The sequence below is a fragment of the Betta splendens genome, chromosome 2, assembly GCF_900634795.4.
Source record: "Betta splendens chromosome 2, fBetSpl5.4, whole genome shotgun sequence".
Taxonomy (NCBI): domain Eukaryota; kingdom Metazoa; phylum Chordata; class Actinopteri; order Anabantiformes; family Osphronemidae; genus Betta; species Betta splendens.
The window spans coordinates 1,251,417-1,275,294 of record NC_040882.2 but is presented as its reverse complement, the minus strand read 5'-3'; the positions used below and the strand labels follow the sequence as shown (position 1 = coordinate 1,275,294).

General features: G+C 44.1%; 3 protein-coding genes across 9 annotated transcripts; 1 reads left to right on the top strand and 2 right to left on the bottom strand.

The window, feature by feature from the left end:
• Nucleotides 1-62: 62 nt before the first annotated feature.
• Nucleotides 63-10,527, bottom strand: eif5b (eukaryotic translation initiation factor 5B). Of its 2 annotated transcripts, XM_055502164.1 has the most exons (27): nucleotides 10,369-10,527; nucleotides 8,684-8,800; nucleotides 8,543-8,606; nucleotides 8,284-8,433; nucleotides 7,530-8,040; nucleotides 7,009-7,142; nucleotides 6,864-6,941; nucleotides 6,618-6,768; nucleotides 6,202-6,300; nucleotides 6,040-6,126; nucleotides 5,865-5,924; nucleotides 5,384-5,667; nucleotides 5,202-5,309; nucleotides 4,878-4,988; nucleotides 4,739-4,806; nucleotides 4,415-4,556; nucleotides 4,211-4,342; nucleotides 3,759-3,941; nucleotides 3,510-3,671; nucleotides 3,268-3,399; nucleotides 2,953-3,084; nucleotides 2,754-2,830; nucleotides 2,344-2,508; nucleotides 2,126-2,264; nucleotides 1,847-2,008; nucleotides 616-747; nucleotides 63-372 (listed from the first exon to the last, which is right to left on the bottom strand). In XM_055502164.1, the coding sequence occupies exons 1-26, from the start codon at nucleotides 10,401-10,403 to the stop codon at nucleotides 640-642; spliced, it is 3,591 nt and encodes a 1,196-aa protein (XP_055358139.1). In that variant the 5' UTR covers nucleotides 10,404-10,527; the 3' UTR covers nucleotides 63-372; nucleotides 616-639. The 2 variants fall into 2 exon arrangements, with proteins under 2 accessions (XP_055358139.1, XP_029023265.1); XM_029167432.2 differs by having other exon boundaries at nucleotides 63-747.
• Nucleotides 10,528-10,766: 239 nt separating this feature from the next.
• On the bottom strand, nucleotides 10,767-13,893 carry lipt1 (lipoyltransferase 1). 4 transcript variants are annotated; one of them, XM_029142848.3, is made up of 4 exons: nucleotides 13,805-13,893; nucleotides 12,710-13,275; nucleotides 12,424-12,645; nucleotides 10,767-11,846 (listed from the first exon to the last, which is right to left on the bottom strand). In XM_029142848.3, the coding sequence occupies exons 2-4, from the start codon at nucleotides 13,221-13,223 to the stop codon at nucleotides 11,434-11,436; spliced, it is 1,149 nt and encodes a 382-aa protein (XP_028998681.1). In that variant the 5' UTR covers nucleotides 13,224-13,275; nucleotides 13,805-13,893; the 3' UTR covers nucleotides 10,767-11,433. The 4 variants fall into 4 exon arrangements, with proteins under 4 accessions (XP_028998681.1, XP_040925753.1, XP_028998680.1 ...); XM_041069819.1 differs by having other exon boundaries at nucleotides 13,674-13,810; XM_029142847.3 differs by lacking the exon at nucleotides 13,805-13,893 and adding an exon at nucleotides 13,554-13,685.
• Nucleotides 13,894-15,421: 1,528 nt separating this feature from the next.
• On the top strand, nucleotides 15,422-23,819 carry LOC114851318 (transcriptional-regulating factor 1). Of its 3 annotated transcripts, XM_055502139.1 has the most exons (16): nucleotides 15,462-15,540; nucleotides 16,285-16,348; nucleotides 17,246-17,428; nucleotides 17,694-17,813; nucleotides 18,310-18,576; nucleotides 18,650-19,384; nucleotides 19,489-19,535; nucleotides 19,606-19,705; nucleotides 19,790-20,096; nucleotides 20,417-20,459; nucleotides 20,540-20,679; nucleotides 20,755-20,858; nucleotides 21,153-21,204; nucleotides 21,281-21,360; nucleotides 21,438-21,559; nucleotides 23,243-23,819. In XM_055502139.1, the coding sequence occupies exons 3-16, from the start codon at nucleotides 17,285-17,287 to the stop codon at nucleotides 23,274-23,276; spliced, it is 2,295 nt and encodes a 764-aa protein (XP_055358114.1). In that variant the 5' UTR covers nucleotides 15,462-15,540; nucleotides 16,285-16,348; nucleotides 17,246-17,284; the 3' UTR covers nucleotides 23,277-23,819. The 3 variants fall into 3 exon arrangements, with proteins under 3 accessions (XP_055358112.1, XP_055358111.1, XP_055358114.1); XM_055502136.1 differs by having other exon boundaries at nucleotides 15,461-15,540; nucleotides 19,606-20,096; XM_055502137.1 differs by lacking the exon at nucleotides 16,285-16,348 and having other exon boundaries at nucleotides 15,422-15,540; nucleotides 19,606-20,096.
• The last annotated feature ends 59 nt before the right edge of the window (nucleotides 23,820-23,878 follow it).

Below are 23,878 nucleotides of genomic sequence, written 5' to 3'. Positions count from 1 at the left end.
TCTGATCAGGCCATTTTACACTGAAATGCATTTGTGCTTCATCATTAAAACACTGACTACAATCAATCTTCATTTCTGTCTTTATTAGTGCTGCAAATGGAACTCAAACTCTCCATCTGGACATTTTGTCAGAACCATTTATTATTTCAGCAGCTGCATCTGTTTAAAATGTTCCAGAGACCACATCCTCCATGTCCACATCCACGATGCCCGACAAACCTCCAGTCAGCTCCTCAAAGTCTTTAGAGTCTGCTACTGCTTTGGTGGTTGGTTGGTCTGTGGGAAGAAGCAGAGCAGTCCCCCTCTCCTCCTGGTGTGGCTCAACACCGGCTCTGCTGACTCAATGGCCTCGTTAAGCTTGTCAGTCTCAGTCTGGGGAGGAGGGAGGAGGACGAAGGGACAGAAGCAGCAGCAGCAACAAATCAGAGCAAGAAAAAAAACTAAATAATGTTGATGCTGTAGAACAGGCACATTGGAAATATCTGTGTGTGAGAGAGATTTCAGCTAAACTATCACTGTTAAAACAGTGGAAAAACTGTTTCTCACAGAAAAACACTTTCACATCTATTTTTCTTTTTTTGTCGCTCTGTCTTCAGAGGGAGAAGGTTTGTGTGCCTGGGTTCGAGTGTTTCAGGTCCATCAGATGATCTCGAAAGTCTTTTTGAGCTCCACGATCAGCTGCCAGTCAGATTTCTGCATCTCATCTCGGAACCAATTCTTCAGAGCATCGATGGACGCCCGTGTGATCTGAAACACAGGAATCACTGTGTCAACAAACTTAATGCTGAGAGGTTTTCAGCTTTATCACCATTGGTGGTCTCATGATTACAAGAAAATATCTTTACACAACACTTAATATGAATCTACTACTGACATGGTAATGGTACCAAACCTAATGGTGAAGGTACCATTCTAGATCTTGCAAATGTAAAGAAATTTAGGTTCAAATTAAAACAGGGTAAAACAATAGTAAACAAAACGATTACTTTTTTGTTTTTACTTTTATATGAGCCTCATTTTCTTTTCTTCCTTTATTTCACTTCAGCATCTCTCCTCGTGTCATGGACCTTTTATTTTCACACTTCATTCCGTGTTTCTTCCCATAAATTGGTGCAATAATTCACCAGATGAGGTGAATTTTAGGAATATTTACAAAGCCTTAAACTAAAACAAGCTTTGGTTTGTTGTTATGCTCAGATCTGGCTGACTTGACTTGATGAAAGCACATGGATCTAACATGTAAAACTACTCAAATGTTTCCTGTTTTGATCCATCAAACGTGTTTCCAGTCCTAAAGACCTGGTTCCAAGACCAGTGGCAGATTTACATACATCTGTGTCACATCCAGATCTCAACAAACACTGGGACAATGACTGGATGCTGTCTTCATCCCAGCAATGGTGCAGAGCTGATTAAAATAGGTCTAACGTAAGGGGACAATGTGGGCATTGACACCAAATTTGGACTGTTTACACACCACTACAGGTTAAACTAACGTATCTAAACAAATGTGACACACATTTGTTTCGTTCTAGACCAATGAGATTATTCTGATTCTGTTTTCATCTTTAAAAACACGCATGCAGAACGTAGCTTCCTGGTCACATAGCTAAACGCACAGGCCAGTGGAGCAGTAGGGCTTAAATGTGTCACACGCCATAGAACCAGTGATGAGAGATCTAAGGCCTGACACTCAGTGAGCACATGAATGAGGACCACACCTGGAGCGCTGGATGTTTGAGGACACGTTTTTCTGCTGCATCCTATTTTGTTCCCTTACAGATGACTGGTCTGTGATGTTTCACCTGAAGGACTGTCACCATCAGTGGTTAACAGCTGTCCTCACCTTGCTAACCAGGATGTCAGTTGCTTCAAAATGGCGGCCGTACATCTTGGGCGCCTCTCCGGGAATGGGCTCGATCTTAATGCAGATCTCCTGTCCTTTCTTGGCGCTGTCCACTGACTTGTGGTTAACCTCGATGCTCGTCACAACACCAATGTCCACAAACTACAGAACACAACGAGAGAATTATCATTTCATATCATTTCACTTGAATGTAATAGACGCTTTTATTTATGTAGCTTTAAATATTAATTACGCAAAGTCAAAATTCAGACGTCTCACCCCTTTGCTGGGTACACAAATTGGTGTCCCCTGCCGAAGGACTCCAGCGTCTACCATTACTCCCATCACGATTGGATCTCTGGAGTTAAAGATGAACTGGGGAAGAATCCGCAGCTTCACAGGAAATACTGCTATGTGCCTGACAACACAAAACACATGTCATACAAAGCATGCACGGACAAAGTGCAGAGTGAAACCTCCAAGAGCTGAATCCCTACTTGAACTCCTCTTGCTTGGCCTTCTTGTAGTCCTCTCTGTACTTAGTGAAGGCGTCAAACAGGTGGTAGATGATCTCAGCTGAGAAGATACGAACCCCAAGGCTGTCAGCCATCTCCTGACTCTCTCTCTCCACCTTCACATCAAATGCTAGAATCACTGCGTACCTGCCAACGCACAACACAAAAGCTCGTCAAAGATACTGTAAGAATTGCTGAAAATCTCACACTAGCAACAAGTAGGAGGCCACAGCATCTGAGCAGAGAGCAGCTTGAATTACGTCTCATGGATGCTAATCAGTGGATAATGCGGCTGAGGGCAGAATGATTGTTATCATCATATCATAACACGTGTCCCTACAAAATGCTGTGAAGAAAGTAGAATCAGACGCTGGTATGAACAAACCACTTACTGAGGGTCATGCTCCAGCATAGCTGAAGCCTTCATCACGTCCTTCTTATGAACAGGCCCGATATTGATGCCAGCATACTGCAGAAAACACAGAAGGGGTCAGAGTTCAACTGCTTGATAGTTTTACACCATTGTTTCCATTGCTGTGTGTTAATGTATGCAGATGTTTGCGGCAGACAGGTTAGCAGACAGATACTAACAGGGACTTTTGAGGTCCGGAGAAACTCCAGCAGAGCTTCTAGTGATCCCAGAGTTGACGCCTGAACATAAACTCCCTTCTCCTCCAGTTTGAAGGAGCTCAGAGTCTGCTTGAGCTCTCGAACCAGGTCATCCTGAAAAGCAGAGAAAGGTGACTGTAAGTCTCTCTTAGTCAATACAACCTAAATTATCACAGAACACTGACTAAACAATGGCTTTAACTAAAAGCGACTATCACTGAAGGTATAGTGGGATCCAACAGTTCTACGATCAAGTGTTAGTTTGTCTGGTCCTGTTGTGAATAAAACTAGTGTTACCCTGAGAACAGGAATCTCATCTTCCCTGTGAGCCACAAGCAGCGGGAGCCCTGCCAACGTTTTCTCCAGGTCTTTACCAAGAATCTTGACACCCTGAGACGTGGACACCTCCTTGTGCTTCTCATACTGGCTCTGCAAAGAGGTACAGTGTTTAACTCAATATGACTTTAAAAGTTTTCCTGGCCACACATGGAGATGGCACTGATCAGGTTTGGGCCTTTTATTTTGAAGGAGCGACTTACCTTAACTCTCAGTTCCTTCAGAGGGGGAGGCAGGAGTAAACCTCTGATTTGTGTTACGATTGGTCCCTCCACCCCTGGGACAATGATGGTGTCTCCTTCTCGCAGACACCCATTGATCAGGATGACGTCTATCGTGGTTCCCATCCCTGGCAGAGCTTTCACCTTGAAGCAGAAATCACCAGGTCTTACTGAGGGCTGGGTCCAAAGGCTCCAAGTGAGGCAAGCCAATCAGCAAGAATCAGACCTCACCTCCATGACCTGAGCACGCAGCTCATCACAGTGTGCTAGTCGACGGGCTAACATGGTCTGGGTGAGCTCAACCAGTAAAGCAATGAGGTTTCCCATCCCGTCCCCACTGTGGGCTGAGGTGGGAACCAGTGAGACAAAGGTCCGAGGGTCTTTGTTCTCAAAGAACAAAGCAGCATTAAGGCCCTGAAAAACAAAAACAAATTAGAGCAAAGGATAATAAAAATGATAAATTTTTGAAAAATGAATGAAAACTTCCTAATTGAAGCTGGTTTGCTTCTACGCTGTACAGTTTTTATATTCTGCATTGGCTTTTACTTTTAGGCCTTTTATTGTTTTAATTTCAGTTCACATGTTTTGTTTTATTGTCACTTTATTTATTCTTTCATTCTCATGCTGTAACCGTCTCAAGGTGAGGAGTTACCTCGTGTGTAAAAAGGTTTGGCTGGTTTTACCTGCTGAGCAAACTCCACAATCACAGCCTTGGCCCTCTCATCAAACTCATCCTTGGTGTTTTTCTTCTGCTTCTTCAGTGTGGCCACAACATCGGTGTCCGGGCTTCTTTTCCAGTCATACAGACGGTCAATCTACAAACACAACACCACCACAGTCAGAAAACTACAGATGTGACAATAAATCGCAGACAAACCAGGACAGACCTTGTTGAGGGCGACGATGAAGGGACACTTCTTCTCCTTCAACAGGTTGATAGATTCTAGGGTCTGAGGCTCCAGGCCGTGCATGATGTCCACCACCAGGATGGCGATGTCACATAAAGAGCTCCCTCTGTTCCTCAGGTTACTGAAGACAAAGTCAGAGAAAACGTTTGCGTCGTTTACAAGCAGAGTACAACCACTGAAAGGGAAACTATTTTCTTCATTTGTGCAACCACAAATACTGTTACAGGTTGGGTCCAGAGGCGACTAAGGCCACAGGGACCGGGCCCAGATGGTTATCTATGATGTTACTGGGTGTGTAGTTACCTGAAGGACTCGTGACCAGGCGTGTCGATGATCAGCATGCCGGGGATCTTAATGTTTTCTCTGTCAAACTGCACAGAGACCCGTGTTAACACCAGACATACAACCAGCAGAGTAAGCGTCGTGTGTTTGGCTTACATACGTTTTTAACCATCTTGATCTGCTCCTCAATCGTCTCTTTGGGGACATTTGTGGCTCCAATCTGCTGAGTGATTCCTCCAGCCTCACCGTCCTGAACATGAGTGTGTCGCAGCTACACACACACACACAGTCAATGATATGTCAGTCACCACAATAAAAACTATGGCCAGTTACTAGTCAGTACCTGCTCTATGAACCATGGACTAAAGAATCAGGAAACAAATGAATAGACAAATATTGACTACAGGAAGATGTTACTAGATGGTGTATAGATAACAAACAGGCCTTAATCAGGTAATGCTGAAAAAGTAGCTGCTCAGTGAACCTTGTCCAGGATCTTGGTCTTTCCTGTGTCGACATGTCCAAGCACACAGACCACAGGAGCTCTGAGTCTGTCCAGGTCCATGTTCTTCAGGTTCTCTGCTTTTCGTTTCTATGGAAACAAACACAGCTGGTCACACAGAGTGTAAGGAGATGATCTCCCACTCCTTAGACGTTGTCTCTGACCTCTATCCTCCTCCTGGCTCGGTCGTACACTCGCTCTTCCTTCGTCCTGCCATCGTCATCATCGCTCTCGCTGCTCTCGTCCTCGCTCTCCTTTCCTGCCCTTCTCTTACTATGAGCCGACACCTTTGACTGCTTCTCCTTCTCTTCCTCCTCACTTTCCACCTCCTCATCTTCCTCCTCGTCTTCCTCATCTTCCTCGTCTTCCTCCTCGTCTTCCTCCACTTCTGTAGGCTGTGGAGCAGCCTTGGTCTCCTCTTTCACCTCGATGTGGACTTTTTTCAATTCTGTCACAAAGAGGGAAGAATGACTCAACTCCATACCATAGTAGCTCTGCCTGGCATCAGTGTATAAATCAAGCACGGCAATGAACACATTTTATTTGGTGGCATCTTAGCTTGAACCACTAATTTAACAAACTACTTCAAAGCATGTACCAACTGGTAATAACAGTAACCGATGGCTGACATCCACTAGCCCTCACCTTTCTCCTCATCGCTGGCAATGGCCTCCCAGTCATCTACAGCAGCATCCGGCTTCAACTCTGCAAACACAAGGAGAAAAACAAGCATGAGTTTGATTTAGATTCTTAATAAACCTGTGCTGTTTCCTTGGCCCAGTTTTTGCTAAAGTCTGCGTCCCAAGCAGGAGGCTCTCACCCGGCTCCTTGGAGGGCGTCTCAACCTCCGTCTTTACAGCAACAGGCTCCGGGGTTTCTGATGCTGGCGAAGTCACCTCTGATGTTTCTAGGAGATGGAGGAAAATGGTTTCAGAAGGGCAAACATGGAAGCTGAGATGAACTAAGATAACGAGCAGCATACCGGTTCCTTCAGGAGTTTGGACATTGGGCTTCTTCCTCCTTTTGTCTCCGTAAACTGGCTTTTTCTTTGGCACAGAATCTTTGGATGGCACTTCCACACCTGAACACAAAGATTAAATGAGCGTCTAGTTGTTCTTCAGGCTACAACACAAGTGAGTTACAGTTAGGGATGGAGACACTATTTTCTGACCTCTGAGTCAGGAATCTACAGTGGCTCATGAACTAACACCAAGTGATGATTCCCATCACCACATTGCTCATGTATTAGTGCTGGTAAATAGATGTGACATAACTTCACATTCATTTGTGCAAGTAGGTAAATATGAAAAATACTAATAATTACTATATTAACCTATCACCAGTAAAAAAAACATGGTTTACTGCAGCCCTACCTACAGACTTGGACCGAGTTCTCACCCTGAGCCTGAAGCATCTGTAGTGTGAGCTCAGCACGGGCTCGAGCTTCTTTTTGGGCTTTGGTCAGTAGCTTCCCCTCCTTCTTCAGCCGTTCTTTCCTCTCTTTTTCTTTCTGCTTCTTCTTCTCCTTACGCTCCTGCTCCAGACGCTCCTGATGGAGGGTCAAACAGCAACACGATAGGTCAGACTCTAGACTCTCGAGTCTGCCAGACGAAACCATGACAAAGGAGCAGCTGTGTGTTTTACCTGCTCCAGCCTCTGTTTCTCCATCTCCTCCAGCCTCCGCTGTCGTTCCTCCTCCTCACGCTTGGCTCGCTCCTCCTCCTATGACACCATATTATTATTCCTAAGCACCATAGCGGGATGACAACATTTCCAAGCCTGCACCCACCTCCTTCATTTTGGCCAGAGCTTCCTGCATGGCCTTCACTGTAGCCTTACTAGGCCCCTTCTTCTTCTCCTTGTCCTCCTTCTCCCCTTTCTTCTTCTTCTTGTCTTTCTTTTTTTTTTCTCCATCAGCATCATCTGCAGAAGGAAAACAAACATGCAACATGTTAAATGTGATGGTTTTCTAAATCGTCCACAGACACCCATCATACTTTTAGGGGTTGCGCGTGCCAGCTGCATGAGGACGTGAGACAGAGTCTCATATGGGAATGAGCCAAACGAACTGTGACAGGAAGCTTGTGTGTTCAGAGAGATCCCACATATCAGATGTGTCAGTCAGAATATCAGTAGTAGACAAATCCTATCTATTCTGAGGTAAACAACATGATTTTAGTTTATCATCCTAAAATTTGCTCTGAATGTGTAGGGAGAGTCTCAGAACAGATGAGTTCTAACCATTAAACCGTTTCAGACTATTCATTCATTCTGAATGAGCAGACTGATGCCGGCTCTAGACGTTCTTACCTTCTTCTGCGTCCTGTTCATCATTCACTGCTGCAGGAGGAGCCGCCTGAGGAGGCTCTGCTGGCTTTTTCTCCGACTCTTTTTTAGGCTCCACGGTGGGCTCCTTCTCCTTCAACTTCTTCTTCATCCTCTCCTCCTCCTTTTTCTTCCTGTCCCTCTCCTTCTTCTCTGCCTTCTTCTGCGCTGCTGTCTTAATCTTGAAGCCTCCCCCATCCACCTCCTGCTCCTCCTCATCCTCACTCTCAGCCTTGGCAACTTTCCCTTTGTTCTTTTTCTTCTTGTCTCTCCTGAAGGTGAACTCTTCATCGTCATCGTCGTCATCATCATCCTCACATTTACCGTCCTTTCCCCCTCCTCCACCAGTGCCCCCTCCTCCTTTCCTCACTACTTCGTCCTCATCTTTATCCTCCTCTTCATCTGACACCAAAGATTTTTTGGTTCCTTTCTTTCCTTTTTTACTTTTCAGACGACTTTGCGAGCTGTTATCATCTGAGTCGGAAGGAACAGCAATCTGTAAAAGGAGAACAGAAACACGATGTTTCACACATCACTGATCATAAATTTCCACTTCTACTGTACTTCATGACACACTGCTGAGGTTTAACAGCAAAAAGGCAAAAAATCTTATATTTCTCTTTCACAGTTATGTAATATGGCTATACTAATAAAAAGTGTGTTAACCAATATTGTCTATAAAGGGTGTTTACTACTAAACAGCTGGGGCCATAGTTTCAGAAACGGTCTCCGACTTCACCTTCTTGTCCTTCTGCTCCCCGTTCCTTTCACCATGGGCTTCATCACCCTCCTCATCCTCTGGGCTTGCTCCACCCTTCCTCCCCTTCTTGGCCTTCTTGTCTGGTTTTGGAGGCTCCACCGGCTCCAGCTGCTCTGTGGACTCTCCTTTCTGCACAAAGAGAAAAGAGCCTAAATGTGTGTGAAGTGATGTGTATACTAATGCGTACGTTTCTGACATCATAATGGACGAACAACAAGGGCCGATCCATCTAGGTTACCTTTGCCTTTCCTCCCTGAGTCTCAAGAGACAACTCCTCCAGCTCCTTCAGTATGTCATCCTCACTGCAGGAGCAGAAGCTAAGTTACAGATGCAGAACTGACAGGAGGAGGGGTGAGGTGTGAGAGGAGAGGAGTCATACTCAAAGTCATCTTTCTTGGCTGCTTTCTTCTTCTTCTTTCCTTTTGGTTCCTTGGACGCTCCAGCTCCTTCGATCTCTGCTGCCAGAGCATCAATATCGATGCCGTCATCTTTGGCACTAGGGACAGATTGACACCATCAATTATCCTTTAAATCTGTCATCACAGAGAACAACCAAATCAAATATTCATCTTAAATCAGACAAACACACAATGACTCATTTTGCTGTAGATTTAATTTTTGTATACATCAAAATGTTATGACCCAGGGAGGATGTGTAAAAACTCAATAGTGGCTGAGCAATAGCAGCATTAGCACGATAAGCACAACTCTCTCTGTTTCAGAACACAAACATAAGTAAAGCTGCTGACTCCACACGCTCTTCACAATCTGACACAAAGCAACTAGAATCCAAGCTATAGAAAACCACTGAATACTTTTAAAAATGATAAGAAACAGTTTTCTGTAACTTTGTGGATATTCTCTGAATTATGTAACAATTAGCAAAGAGTCACAATGAAGGGACAAGACAATTTTGCACTGCACAGTAAATGTGACAAACCTGTTCCATGAATGTTTATAACAGAAGAACCACATGATTAATCACAACATTACTAGCAGTTTAAAACCTGATGAAACACTTAATGTACAACTGAGCTACAACGATAATCCATGATACAGTCTGCACCATTTACTAACAAATCTGGACTAGCTACTGAATACATTCAGATTTGTTCAACAGTGTTAAAGATGAAGTACTTGTTCATTTGTGACTACATTCATTGATGTACTTCTGACATGTGCTTCAGTAAAGACGTTGAAACACAATGATCATTTCTGCTCTTCATACAAGACAAACTAAGTGACTTCTCTTTCAATGGTTTCCATTCTACTTCACATCTTAACTTTAGATTTCTGCATTTTGGTAAACAGCTGCGATGTTTTATACATATTATTGTTTGCTGTGGCACATGATGAATAAACATTTGTATGAAGGCACAATAAACCAACACTGACAAAAGTTACTGTACATGTAGAGCAGTGTCACTGTATTACATCAGCCTTTTCCGATAAAAACCTGGCTTAGTTTAGCACTTTCACACAAGAGGGAGATAACAGTTAGCTTAGCTTCTCATCTGTCGTTATGGGTATTTTGCAACAGGCGTTCCCACTTTAAAGTTGCCACACAATAACGTGATTACAATATGAACGATTTTTGGGTTTGTGGGAGGGGAGACATTAAGGTTTTAAACAGAGTGTCAAACAGTGAAGCCCAAGATGAGCTAGCGTTTAGTTTAAATGCCAGACGGACTATGAGGCTAGCGCTAAGTTGACTAGCTAACCAGTGGTACTTGTTCAGCTAATGCCAACAAACCTAACACCTCTGACCTCAAATGTGTGCGCAAGATCGCACAAGCCGAGTGTGGCACAGGTGGACCCGCCTCGCCCCAAATAATCGTTGTGTAATTAACCTTAAGCCATTTTCAGATTGTTCTACACATCACATGCGCTCAGACACAGACGCGTGGTTAGCATCTGCTAGCGCACCTAACCGCTAAGCTAGCACAGCAATCAGCGGGAAGACAGTCTGCTCTGAGGGCTTTTCAATGAGGCACGAACGTTCGTTGCTGCTCCGTGTCAGTGTGAACACATAGTGTGCAGCGACAGGCGGTGTTTCTGTTCTACCTGTCCTCTCCGGATTTCTTCTGTTTCTTTCCCATTCTGCCGCTGTGGTTCACCGTTTCGTTCTCTGCTGCTGCGAGACAGCTCGCATCAGATAAAGATCGTCAACTAACCGACAAACAGAGGCGAGCGCTCACTCCGCTACTCTGTTCGTGAGCGCACTGTAAAAAGGTCCACAGCCAAATGATGGAATAAAAGCATATGCTGCTGAAATATTAATCACAAAACGTACATTAAAGTGTTTGAGTTACCAAGTGACAATTAGCCTATGTAAGAGAAGTTAAAACCTTGAGATAAAAAAATTAAATGAAAAGGTTTAAAGTGTTAAATTTGCTAGAATCGTCCATGCGTAGATGGATTGGATTCGTCTCATAACGTGAAACAATTATGAACCAACTCAATAGTTTTTATGTTTTTAATACAATTACAGGTACGTACAAATACAAAATACAGAGGTAGTTTTCTCAAACCTGGATGTTTGGTTCCAGGAAATACCGACAGAGTTTGATGTCCTTCTATGTCAGAAATCTTCTGCAGCGCGGCGCTGTGTCGTAACTTCAGGCGTCAGAGTAGGAGCCGACCTGCGTGAACAGCCGGTGGAAGATCCGCAGGACCTGCTCATGTCAAACGCGTCTACGGCTTCATGTAACCTAGCGTAGACTCCATTCAAGCAGAACCAGGCGGTAGCTGGCGTTGCGCTGCACCTCAGGCTGGGACTCACATCTAGCTCAGTTCAAATATTCCCTGTTATTCTTCTGTTTTATTTGTCTTCAGGTTAGTGAGCAGCGCTTTGGCCGACTGCGGTTCTTTGGTGCTGTTTTATATATTAAGATTGATGACATAACATACATAAGTAATACAAGTAATACAACCTCTATCTTCTTTGCTACGGTAGATTTAAAATCAGTACCGATGTAAATTGCATCACATAACATAAAATCTATTTTAGAAGTTGTCAGTCAGATTGTGCTTTGAATCGATCACAATGTTGATCGGTTCAGTAAACTTTATATTGTAGTGACGACAGACCTGTGCTCTGTTACAAATCACATTCCATACACTTTAAATTCATCCCATCACAGACAGTACAGCATCACACAGGTTGTGCAGTCTGTCTTTCAGATCTCCACTCTCAAACCGCAGCAGAGCAGAAAGAGCTGCAGCTGCTCGATGGGGACAAAACCTCTCACCGACCAGCAGGGCACTGAGTTCACCGCTCAGGCGCTTAGGAAGCCAGTCTGCAGGGATGTCCAGCTCACAGCTCCCAATAAGCCCGTTCTTTATCTCCATGTGTAGCTTTGCCCTTGTTTGAGCCAAGGATTGATTGTCTTTCAGTTCCAGGAAGGTGTGGACACTGAACATGGGAGTTTTACCAAATTTCCAGTCCCAGCTTTGCAGCTCTGATGCAAATTTTTGGTGACCAGGAAATACGGATTCATCAGCAGGATCAACAAGGTTCAGTGCAGAGTTGAAGCCAAACTCTGATGGTCAGAATGAAAATTCACATTAGAAACACAGGACAGAGCAATAATTTAAATAAACTAAAATGTGATGTATAATGTCAAATCAGAATTACATAGAACTTTTTTGTTGAAATAACAAATGGCTTTGCTAGAAAAAATTCTAATGTAAATCTGTAATCACATCACTATGTGTGCTTACCATTTACAATTAAAAACCAAACATAGAACTTCGTTAGGTGAGAAAATAATAAACTGTGCATGTTCTATTGCTGTTGTTGTTTTGAATACAAACCACCAGAGGTCAGCAGAGGCAAGATTTAAATTATAGGCTTAGGAACATAAAAGGTAGTATGAGTCCAGTCCAGCAGACAACTATCAATCACACCCAACAATCAGAAAAGCTTCTTTCCATCTTCAAATCAGATTTATCAGGCAAGCAACATTCACCAGTTTGCTTAGAAACAGTTAAAGCAGAGATTGTAACATCTCAAGGAAAAACTGTATTAATAGCATATTGGGGTTTTTTATGTTGAAAATGTAATAAGTTAATAACATTGCACTTGTTTCATTATTCCAACAGTGTCGAGACGCATACCTGCATTGTACTGATGCACCAGTGCGTCCAGCAGCTCCTCCCACTGGAGTGAGGGGACATAGTCCTGGAGGTTGGCGACAGGTGAGGGGACGCTGGGCGTTGCATTGCTATGGATGCCGAAGTGAGAGGGGTTAAGAACAGTAGTCAGCACTGAGCGTTCAGCAGAGTAAAGCAGGGTGCAGTGATGGTAGGATGACTTCTTGCTCAGTCTGGACGCAGTTCCTGTAAACAACAACACAATGAATTATAAAAATAAAGGTAATGTACAAACCTCTTGTGTCATTACCTGAGATCTTGTAGTGTCCATTGAGTAAAATGTCAAATCTGTCTGTGGCCTGAACATCCAGTCCAGGTCTAACCTGTCTCAGAGCCTCAGTGATGACCTTAAGGTTCCTCTTCCGGTCGTACGCTTTCTTGGAGGTGAAGAATGTCAGATTGAGGTTTCCAAGATCATGGTAGACCGTCCCACCCCCGCTTCGCCTGCGGGCCAACGGGATACCCATCCTCTGCATGGCTGGCAGATTGCACTCAGTCCAAGGATTCTGATGGCGTCCAATGACCACAGCTGCCCTGTTTCTCCACAGCAGCAGGATGCTACAATGCTGCAGGTCCACGTTGGCATCAATCCAGTCCTCCAGAGCCAGGTTATGGTGTACATCAGTAGAGCGGGACTGGAGGACTAACCCAGAGCCTATGAACAGTCCACTTGAGCTGGATTTGGTCCTTGCTCCAGTTTGACACATGCGAACGCCAGACCAGCATCCAATCAGAGGCCAAGTCCCTCTGATCTGTGACAGCATTATGTTCAAAGATTGCAGTGGTTTCCAATGACTTCTTCACATGATACAATTCCTGCAACACAACAATGCAACATGTTCACTCCCGAAAGCACTTTATACATTACACAATTAATAATAACAATATCACCGCACGCAAAAAGTTTACATACAAGAGTTTAAAGGTAATACGGTGTATTTTAACGGTTAGGACCGTTCCAGACGAGCGAGGTCATCGACGGGCCGCATGCATGCCGGTAGACAAAATAAGAAAGAGTCTGAGAAGCATTCCATAGTTCAAAACCTATATAAAACTAATACTAATTGTCCATTACTACTAACAAACACGCCGACCTCAACTGAAGTCGTAAACCAGCGAAGAAGAGAAACGACTTTCAACAAACTTCCGTTCTGGATCTTCAAAATAAAGGGCTGGTTCGACATAAGGCTCGTTTGAGGTGAAGTGCGTCTCACCCGGACCACAGACCAGAACAGGCCACAGTAGCAGGAGGCAAAGCTAACACGCGTTAAGTCAAGTGAACCAGTTTTGAGCTTTTCCAGTAGCATCGAATCTGTCCTGTGCCTAGAATGTGAAAAGTACTCACATCCTGTGAGATTGGTTACAGAATAAACCGGAAGCATCTAAGACAGGAAGTCGACTACCTCCACCAATCATAACCGATATTTATCGCTCGCCACTTAATATTAGCCCGGTATTTTACGAACCGCGCCAGATGGGAGCACGAGTTGTAGGTTTGAATTGCGCTGCCATAAGCTACATAATAATTAGACTGGGATCACAGTGGTAGAGGTGTTGTCTGTTGATTACGTCATGGACGTCAAATTAATTAATAATAATTAATTATTAATGTAAATAACAGGATATGAGGTGGAGAGTCTCACCGCAGTATAGCCAAGAAGATGAGAAACATCAGAAAAAAACGTCATTGTTTCAAGTTTCACTGTAAACACTGTGAATCCAATTTGAGTCACCAGTTAGACAAGCAGCTGTGTTGCCAGTAGGTGTGGGTCTAAACACCAGTCTCTATGATGATTTTTAATCTTATGAAACAGATCAGACAGGAAACTTTCCGAAGGTTGGGTGTCAGAATGAGCCAACAAAGGTTTGGGCCAAAACATCAAATGAAATGATTACATTTTACAGAACCTGACCCACTTAACAGTGTTAGGGGGGCTCAGCCTCAGCTTCAAACAACTGTTTGAATTTTACTTTGTAAATGTCATATTTACTCTTAAGATCAACAAATTGTTTATTTTATTGTTATGTAATGCTATTTATTGTATTTTATTTTCATGGGTGAGTTGGCCTGTTCATTCTGGTCCATAAGCATTTTACTGCATTGTTGACTGAATGTTAACCTGCACATGACAAATAAACCAATCTGAATCTCTGAACAAATGAACACAGTTCAGTTGCAGCTTATTGTTGTGTTGAGACTTTGTTGCTCCTGTAAAAAACAGTCTACACAAGTCCCACTTACATTCAGCCTTAGATCCAAAGGACTAGATAAAACATGTGCTGTATGAGTAAAGGAGATAAACAGCATCGTAGATTGACATCCCCCATCCTCTTTCTATTCTTTCTGGTTTAGTCTCAGAACTTAGGTTTCTGGCATCCATCCATAGTTTCTTCTGAGAACTCAGGGAGGCCTGAGCCCATTACGGTAAATATCCTGATACCCTTGTGTTTCATCTCCTCTTGTGCACATCCAGTCCATCACATCTCCCACAAAGGGATGAGTTTTACTGGTCAGTAACGTCTTGTATCTGATTACTCGTAATCTCCAAGGAATCATGAAGGCTTCTGGTGGAGGAGCTGTTCTCAGCAGCTTCCACTGCTGTCATGTGTCCGATACTGAAACACTGATGCAGTATTGTTACCATGGTGTGCTCGGTATCGGGTCTGACCCTCCTGGATGGTCTGCAGAATTAGGTGAAGGGCAGCTATAGTTCTAAATATAGCCAGGTTTAGCATCATAAATAATAATAAATATAATATAAATAAATACAGGCAGAAATAAAAAAAAAAAAACAGGACAAATCAGGTACATCAGCAACTGGACTTGCATTTCATTAAACTCATGGTAGCGTTCAGCTGAAAACAGGTGAATTCTCACAAATTATTTAATCATAATGTATGTTATTAATTTGCTACTGTTACTGTCTGTTTTATTTAGTTCAGATGTGTTTGTTCTCACGTCTTCTGCCTCTAAAGCCGTGATGAGGAAGAAGCAGAGTTTGAAGACAAGACCAGAGAGGAAGAACATGTGACCACATCCTGACACAGTCAGTCGGTCGCTCGGAGTGGAGAATGTTTCAGGTGAGAAATTAAATTAATTACTTTATTATTTCATTTGAGTGTTGAATTCCAACCGCTTACTTTTCTATTTGACTTTCTTGGTGTACTTCCTACATGTTTATTTAACATACAGAACATGATGTGATATGCTTTCATTGCAAATTGACCAGAGGGTTTATAATATGTATGACGAATGTTTAAAGAGGAAATGACACATTTGACTTTTATTTTGTCAAATTTTAGAATCTAGTTTATTTTTTTTATGAAAGAATCTATTAACGTCTATCTGCTTGTGAATGACAAAGAGAACATATGAATAGGTTTATATAAACATATCAGTTTAAGAGAAAACGTAAACGTATCAGTTTAAGAGAAGTCTTAATCATCTACAGTAGGTGTGAATTCTTAGAAGTGTTTCCTTATCACACATTCACGCTTCGTCACACTTACATGCAGCTGATGCACGATCTCTATGTCGGCAACAACACTTGTTAAACTTTTTAAAATTTATATTCTTTTTAATTGGATTAAAACCACCTTAAACACAAACTAGAAAATGTTTTTAGAAAGTCAAACTGGAAACGGACATTTTCTTAATGTTGCAATTTCCTGTTGGCTGCAGCTTTAAACATTTGTCCTCTACTGAGCAGCACAACAATGATCTGTAATTAGAAGTCAGGACTGGGAATCATTCATTAGGATGAGTCTGACTTAAATTAGAAACAAGGACAAAACAACCCACACAGACTCTTCTGATGTAAACAGGTACACGATGCAGGAATCACAGAGTAACGACACCGACCGGATTCCAGAACATGGCCACACGTCAGTAAGTGACTGTGCCTTCCAGAACGAATGAGGAGCTGCTGCAGAAACAGACATATCTAATGGATAACGACATGTTTCATGATTATCAATCCTGCTTTAGAGCTCATTATTCCTGTATGTGCCCACATACCATACTGAAACAATATGTTGAGGCCCAGCTGAATTCGTGCTCAGGGAGCTACAGAGACCTGCAAGGGTCCAGGTCTGCAGCTCATTTCAATAGATTCATGTGGATGGATGCAAGAATGTCTGCATGAAGCATCAGATGGAAACGTTCTGCTACTAACTGTCATGACCCACCCTTCAAGATGGCGGATTGGGTTTGAGGGGGTTCATTTGGACCCAGTCAGAGCCAGAGAGTGCCAGGATTAAGTAAAACTTGGTGCCTTTTTAATCCATTACACAAAACACTGTTAAATGAAGGACAGAAATTACATTGTTAACACAAAATGGAAAACAACAAACATTAGCTATGTAGGGAGAAGCTAAGGGGAGCTGTGGTTTGTAGAGAAAGGCTAAGGCAGACACAGGACATGAACAGTCTTGGCTAATGTGGTAAAACATGATCAGACATGGTTAACATTACTTGATTTTCTGCACATCTAATATGTGGCACACAATGTGACTAACAAGAGCAAAAGACATGGTTGGAACAGAAAAAAAACTTTGAGGACCAGACCGTAACAGCACCCAAAAACTCTCCCATTGTCAACTCCAGTAATACGATTGAGCACAGTCCATCAGAATAATAGGCATCGGCCGTCAAGAGCATCTGACCAAACAATGAACCAGCACAGAGTGAGGGGCTGAGTGAGTAGGTTTGATTAAGGCAGGTCGGCAATAGAGACAGGAAGACTGGACCTGACACTAACCTCATCTTCACTGTATCGTTCTTCAGATCGCCAGATTCACATGAAGACATCGTCCTGACAGAACGATGCACACACACACACACTCTCTGCAGGACAACGTGGACTCGTGGACATTCTCCTCATCCTCTCCCTCAGCACACATCCATCACCCCTCTCCCCTGTCCTCCATGTCAGCGTTCAAACCCCACGAGGACCCTCAGCACCCCCAGGTTTACAATTGGTTCATTCATTCCATGGCCTCATGCTGTTTGCTAACGCTAGTTACTAAGGTCAAAGGACGACTGCTCATTTAGCAGCTGAAAGCATGTACAGTAACACACATTCATGTGTTTGTTTTTGTCGTTGTCGCTGTTATTCCCTTTTTTGTTGAACATTTTTTTTACTTTACTGTCACAGAAATGTAATCAACATAAATCATTTTCTTTCACACTTCTTTCTTCATTTTTACTTTATTTCTTCACTTTCTGTCCACAGATGACATCAAACCATTTACCTGGACTCCAGGAAGCTTTCCCTCAATTTTGCCATCCCCAGAAAGCTTCCCCTCATCTTCCTTCCCCACAAATAAGCTCCCCCCTTCCTTGCCATTCTCAGGTAACCACCCCACACCTCCACTACTCCCTTTCCACCTCCCCTCAGCTCCCTCATCCCCATGTAACATCCCCTCAGCTCCCTCACCCCAATGTAACCTCCTCTCAGCTCTCTCATCCACATGTAACATCCCCTCAGCTCCCTCACCCCCATGTAACCTCCCCTCACCACTCTTACCCTCATGTAACCTCCCCTCACCACTCTCACCCTCATGTAACCTCCCCTCAGCACTCTCACCCCCATGTTACTTCCTCTCAGCTTTCTCATTCCCATGTACTTCTCCCCTCAGCTCCCTCACCCCCATGTAACCTCCCCTCAGCACTCTCACCCCCATGTAACCTCCCCTCAGCTCTCGCACACTCATGTATCCTACCCTCAGCTCCCTCACCGCCATGTATCCTCCCCTCAGCTCCCTCACCCTATTGTAACCTCCCACCAGCTGCCTCACCCTCAGTTAAACTCCCTTCACCTTGCTTCTCCTCCCTTTAACATCCATCAGGACGGTTCCTACCAGTATGTGTCTCAGTCATACTCTCAGTGCCAGGGGTCTGGGCCGTACCTCCCATATCCCCACGTTTCCTCTCCTGACTTTGGGCCCCAGCCTCAGGTGACCTCACCTAATTTAGTACCACCGTGCCAGATATCCCCCCTTCCACCACCCCAACATGCCTTTCCAAGCCAACATCCCAATGATGGTCTAGACCACTCGAGTTGGGACAGATCTCAACCGTCTGGTTTCACTAACAGCTACAGTTACTCCTACCAGGTAAGATCTCTTTTGTTAAAACAGAGCCGATACTTTCATGGCATCCTAAAGATTCTGTTTTGATGTGAAACAGATTCAGACAACAGCCCACCTAGACCTCAACCTTCAGAACCCAAATGAGAACCAAAAAGACCTGGAGTTGGACATCACACACAGACGGGCCTGTAACACTCACACACTCGTTGACAGTCGTCTCTATGGTAAGGTGGACACATGTGGTCCAGTTAAGGACACCTGGGAGCCTCTTGAACCAGCCCTGTCTAAGATGCAGTGCTCGCCACTGGACTCCATTTCTGGAGGAGCCAACGTGGGAAGATGGAACTCGATGGAGTTTAGCTCATCATCTGCTGAGGATTTCTCCAACACACAGTTCTTTTCTGACAGTTACCATGATAATGATGACTCGCAGCCCTTTTGCAGCCCCATCACCCCTGATCCTCATTACCCACCAACCCAGACCATCTCAAGCCCAGGTCCTCAAATGCATCCTAGGAAAGAAAGACTGGGAGGTCCCTTACGTTCCAACACAGCTCAAACCTTAAGGTCCTGTCTAGACAAGTCAAACAGCTACTCTGTGATGTCTGGTCCCAGTCTACACCAACCACATGAAACCAGCAGCTGCCTCGTTGCTATGAAAACCGAACCCCTGCAGGACCAGGTCTGCTTCTCAACACGGGAAAGAGGCCAGGATGCCCAGGATCCTGCACAGAGTCTGGGCCTCTCTGCCACGCTGAACTGGAAGGGGGAGCGTGGAGGACGAGGAAGAAAAGTGGGGGGAGGAGGAAATGGCCAAGCAGGTTGGGCCTGGGTGTGTTGATGAGCATTAGTTAACCAGTTAACAAGAACCTATGCATTAGTGATTCTCCAAACATCTTTTATTGATGCTAAAGTTGATTGTTTGTTCATTTGCAGATCAAATCGTCTCAGCGTGAAAGCAGCACCGAGGGTCCAGTCTACAGGTAATGGTTAGGTTCGTTAAACACTGCTGGAGAAAGTTGTACGGCACTAAAGGAGATCTTTGTGTTCTAGGATGCAGTGCACAGTGTGTAAGCGTGACTTCAGGAGTCTCCCGGCGCTGAATGGTCATATGCGTTCACACAGCGGCATCAGAGCAGCCTGTCTGAAGAAGGTTCAAAAATTGCTTTATTGTATGTTACATCGCCTCAGTATACAGCAGGATCCTGTCCACTGCATTGTCCATCTTCGTCTGCAGAACAAGGACTCCTCTCCATCCGCCCGACCCTCTGCCTCCATGGTTCTGCCCGTCTCTGTGCCCGTGCAGACCAGGGCATCCAAGATGTGTCAAAGCAGACAGAGGAGCTGCAGTCAGCCGGCTTCAAGCAACTCAGGCCCTGTGCTATTCCAAAGCCTAATGCGCCTGAAAGAAGAGAAAGAGGCCCTTAGTATGGAAGATGGTCATTACACCCCCCCACCAATGCTGTGTCCCCAGAGGCTTGGGCCAGGCCTGTACTGCTCCCTCACCAGGGTGCAGGGGAGGGAGTCATCACTGATGAGTTCAGGTCAGTAAAACCCAAATATGAAAAGGGGTAGCACACGAACCAGTGAAAGGTCACTTTTATCATCCTGGAGAATTTGGTTCCACTTCTGACCTGAGGTCCTACCTGCTGGGCATGAAGTCTTCAAGCAGAGCACAGAACCGCTGAGGGTTTCCAAACTAACAGGAAAGTGAACTGGCCTGAGCATAAGCAAAACAGTAACGAAGACTTGGGCCTATTTTGAAGTAAAGTTCTACTGTAGGTACCCGTCTGTAGACGAAAGCACAGATGAGACAGTGACAATTAGACTCAGCTGGTCATTAAGTCTTACCTCTGGTTTGCAGATAAACTCAAGGAACCTGTTGCCATGACAAGAATCAATCGTCCGTACGTACATTTGTTTCCTATAACGTTTGTGATCATGTGGCTCATCTGACCACACACTAAGGCTGAACTGTCAATCACAGGCGGATAAATGTAGGAATGGACTTCCAGGCTCAGCTCCCATGTCTATGTGACCAGAAACAGGCCCGCAGCGACTCCCATGATGCACTGCTGCTGTGGACGCCATGGGACAAGCTGGAGGCTCCTGCCAACCAGGAGCGAGGTAGAAGAACAACCAAACATAATATAAAATACTACTACTACTGTATGATTCCTGACTCATGTTTTGTTCATGCAGTTGAGGCATTTATGACTATGGCTCAGTCCAGCGTGATGCCCAGGGGAGGGGTCAGCCCAGAGTACGCCCTGCACATGCTGTCACAGAGCAGAGGAGACTTCTTGGTAAACAGGACTCATGATACATCCACTGCTCTTCTCTACCTGCATGTGATCAAATTAACATTTTAACTTTGTTAGACCCTTAAATATGGCCAGAGCCCATTGATCAACACGACGTGACTATGTCTGAGTTAGAGCTGGTTAAATCACTGTGACCTGTCTGAATCCCGATGAGCTGGCTCGCTCAATGCAACACATATTTGAACGATTCAGCTTCCTGTCCCGATACAACCAACCTGTGCTGCTTCTTCATGTTTCTGCTTCAGTCAGACTTGACTGTCACACTTTGTTTTCCAGCTGACTGTAGAAAAGCTGCTGTCAACTCCCAGAGCTTCCAGCCAGCACACAGGTCAGCAGCCTCTTCTCATTCATAGTTAGTCACATGAGAACAGCCCACCGACAATATGTCACAAAATGCACCTCAGATTGGAGTGCAGCCGAGAGGAGGCAACTGGTGAAATCCCTGCAGCAGCACCATAAAGACTTCAGCAGCATCCAGAGAGACGTGAGTCTGAGTCTGAATCCGACGGCTGCTTCAGTCAGGCTCCGTGTCTTATAACTGTGTGTTCATCTGATTCTTAGATCCAGACCAAGTCGCTCCCTCAGTGTGTGGAGTTCTACTATCTGTGGAAGAAGAAGCTGAGTCTGACGGTGAAGATCCCAGTCGGCCTGACCATCACTCTGCCCAGCACCGAACAAACATCGTAAGTACCAGAGGAACCCTTAGGGAAACGTCATGAGGATCGTAATGAGTTGGAGCACACATATGCTGTCTGGTGGCTTTGGGTTGGTACTAGTGTGTTCAGATAGACTTCAGGTTTTATGTACCGTACATGTGAATGTGTTGACCTGAATTCACATGGACATGCTAACAGATAATAACCGTACTAAGGAGGAGAGGCTACATTGTTCATGAGCTTCGATATTCGGATACCATCTTTATCCTGCCTGATCACTTGCATTGTACTTAATACATGATTCACCTCAGTTTGTTATGTAGCACCAATAAACGAAAGAGCCTGACGAGGTGAGGTCTGATTAAAGGATCAGACCAGCTCCACAGCTACGGTGTTAGTTGAGCTCATGCCAGCTATGTCAGTTGGTTCCACTGGTCGGGTGCTTCAGTGTTTCAGGTCATTGTGAACACAAAGGAAACTACAGTCTGAATGAATAAAACCACTGAAACCAGACACACACACACACACACACACACACACACACACACACACACACACACACACACACACACACACACACACACACACAGTCGTGTTTGTCATCAACGTTGGGACTCCCCAGTGACATAACGCCTTCCCTAGCCCCTTACCCTAACCATCACAAATAAAGGCGGACGTCTAATCTTTGCTCTAATCTTAACCAATTATCAATTACATATCATATAGTCAATTATAAGCTCAGCCCTAGAATCACATCGTGACCCTCAAAAAATCTTTCAAATTGGTGGGGACATGCCAAGTGTCCTTACGTCGCAGTGTCCTCACCTTGATAGCAAGAACATGGTGTATGGCCCCCACGTTGGAGGAAAAACATGTACACACACACACACACACACACACACACACACACACACACACACACACACACACACACACACACACACACACACACACACTTCCTGTCAGAGCTGTCACGTTTCTTTGACTTGACATTTCAGATGTCTGTGGTCAGACCTCACTGAGTCAGTATTTATTTTCCATCACAACTATTTCAATTAAACAGCTCTGCAGCTTCCTTTCAGCCTGAGTTTCTGAGTCATTTAGAATCTGATCTGTTAGATCTAGTTCATCTTCCTGTTAGTTAACTTTGGTTTCACTTTAGGTTATGATTGTGTCCGGTTACAGACCCTGTAACCGGACACTAACTAAACTAAACCTACGCAGTGTTTCTGGATGGAAACAGTTGGCTTACTGCTGCTGCTGAACAGAACAGCTGTGTGAATTTTATATTATATGTGGCCAAAAGGTCTAAACTTTGTCTGGACTCCCTTGTGTTAAATAAGACTTAACACTTGCAAATTAAGTCAAATGCTGACAACTGTGAAGACCAAAAGGCTCTAAGTCAGGTCTAGTCAGGTTTAGTCAGTCAGACTAAAAGTCAAAACAACAAAGTTCCAAGTCAGATGTCACAACTACAGTTGGCAGGTTCCTGATCAAAGACAAATTTAGCGACTACAATTTTAAACTAAAACCAGAAGTCAGGTTCCAAGTAAAGACTAATTTCTATAACAAGAACAAGCTCAGACATAAACCCAGGGCAGGAAATGTCAGACAAGGCTCTTTTCTCCTCTTTGTTTGTGGTTTTGTTTTAAGCTGGTGACTAGTGAGCTAGAGTCACTTTACAGCTTTTCATCTTTTGTGTTTCTTCAGGGTTCGAGCTCATCAGGACGTAATGAGTCACTGAATGCATCATGAAACGCAGGACTGCACTGGAGCTACACACTACACACACACACACACACACACACACACACACACACACACACACACACACACACACACACACACACACACACACACACACACACACATCCATTGATTGTTAATGCTCATATATTTACTATTGGACGCGCTTTTATGAAACTACACTTTGACAACACTGATCATAAGAAACATTGTGTATGTTAGACCTTCACCTTTCTTAAACCTGCTATAAATAAGAGTCCATATGATGTTTTCAAGTCTAGCTCCATCTCTGAGGAGCTGGACTTGAAAGCTTTGTTACTGTATGTTCAAACACCTGTTAAACCTCAGATTTTATTCTCACCTTGAAAAAATACAGTGATGCTTAGGTAATGTAGAACACAGGACCTTATACCAGCTCTACAGTTATGACAGTTACTATTACCAGCAAACACTTTACACAGTTCACTTTCCTCTGTCTAAATCTGTTTACTAGTTTGTGTAACTGTTAATCTACTGTATAAATAAAAACACAACGCTCCCATTTGTGTGATGATCTGATCTGTTGGTGAAGGAGCAGGTTGAGAGGCTTAGCTTCAGCAT

Excerpts from the sequence above, each read along its gene's own strand:
- eif5b (XM_029167432.2), bottom strand. The coding sequence starts at position 10,403 with ATGGGAAAGAAACAGAAGAAATCCGGAGAGGACAG. Across the intron at positions 8,801-10,368 it reads AAGAAATCCGGAGAGGACAG|TGCCAAAGATGACGGCATCG; the intron begins GTAGAACAGAAA and ends ATCTGTCCCTAG. Across the intron at positions 6,942-7,008 it reads CTCTGGCCAAAATGAAGGAG|GAGGAGGAGCGAGCCAAGCG; the intron begins GTGGGTGCAGGC and ends ATGGTGTCATAG.
- LOC114851318 (XM_055502137.1), top strand. The coding sequence starts at position 17,285 with ATGCACACACACACACACTCTCTGCAGGACAACGTGGACTCGTGGACA. Across the intron at positions 17,429-17,693 it reads AGGACCCTCAGCACCCCCAG|ATGACATCAAACCATTTACC; the intron begins GTTTACAATTGG and ends TTCTGTCCACAG. Across the intron at positions 20,097-20,416 it reads GTCATCACTGATGAGTTCAG|ATAAACTCAAGGAACCTGTT; the intron begins GTCAGTAAAACC and ends TCTGGTTTGCAG.
- lipt1 (XM_029142848.3), bottom strand. The coding sequence starts at position 13,223 with ATGCTGTCACAGATCAGAGGGACTTGGCCTCTGATTGGATGCTGGTCT. Across the intron at positions 12,646-12,709 it reads TGGACACTACAAGATCTCAG|GAACTGCGTCCAGACTGAGC; the intron begins GTAATGACACAA and ends TGTTGTTTACAG. Across the intron at positions 11,847-12,423 it reads GGTGCATCAGTACAATGCAG|AGTTTGGCTTCAACTCTGCA; the intron begins GTATGCGTCTCG and ends TCTGACCATCAG.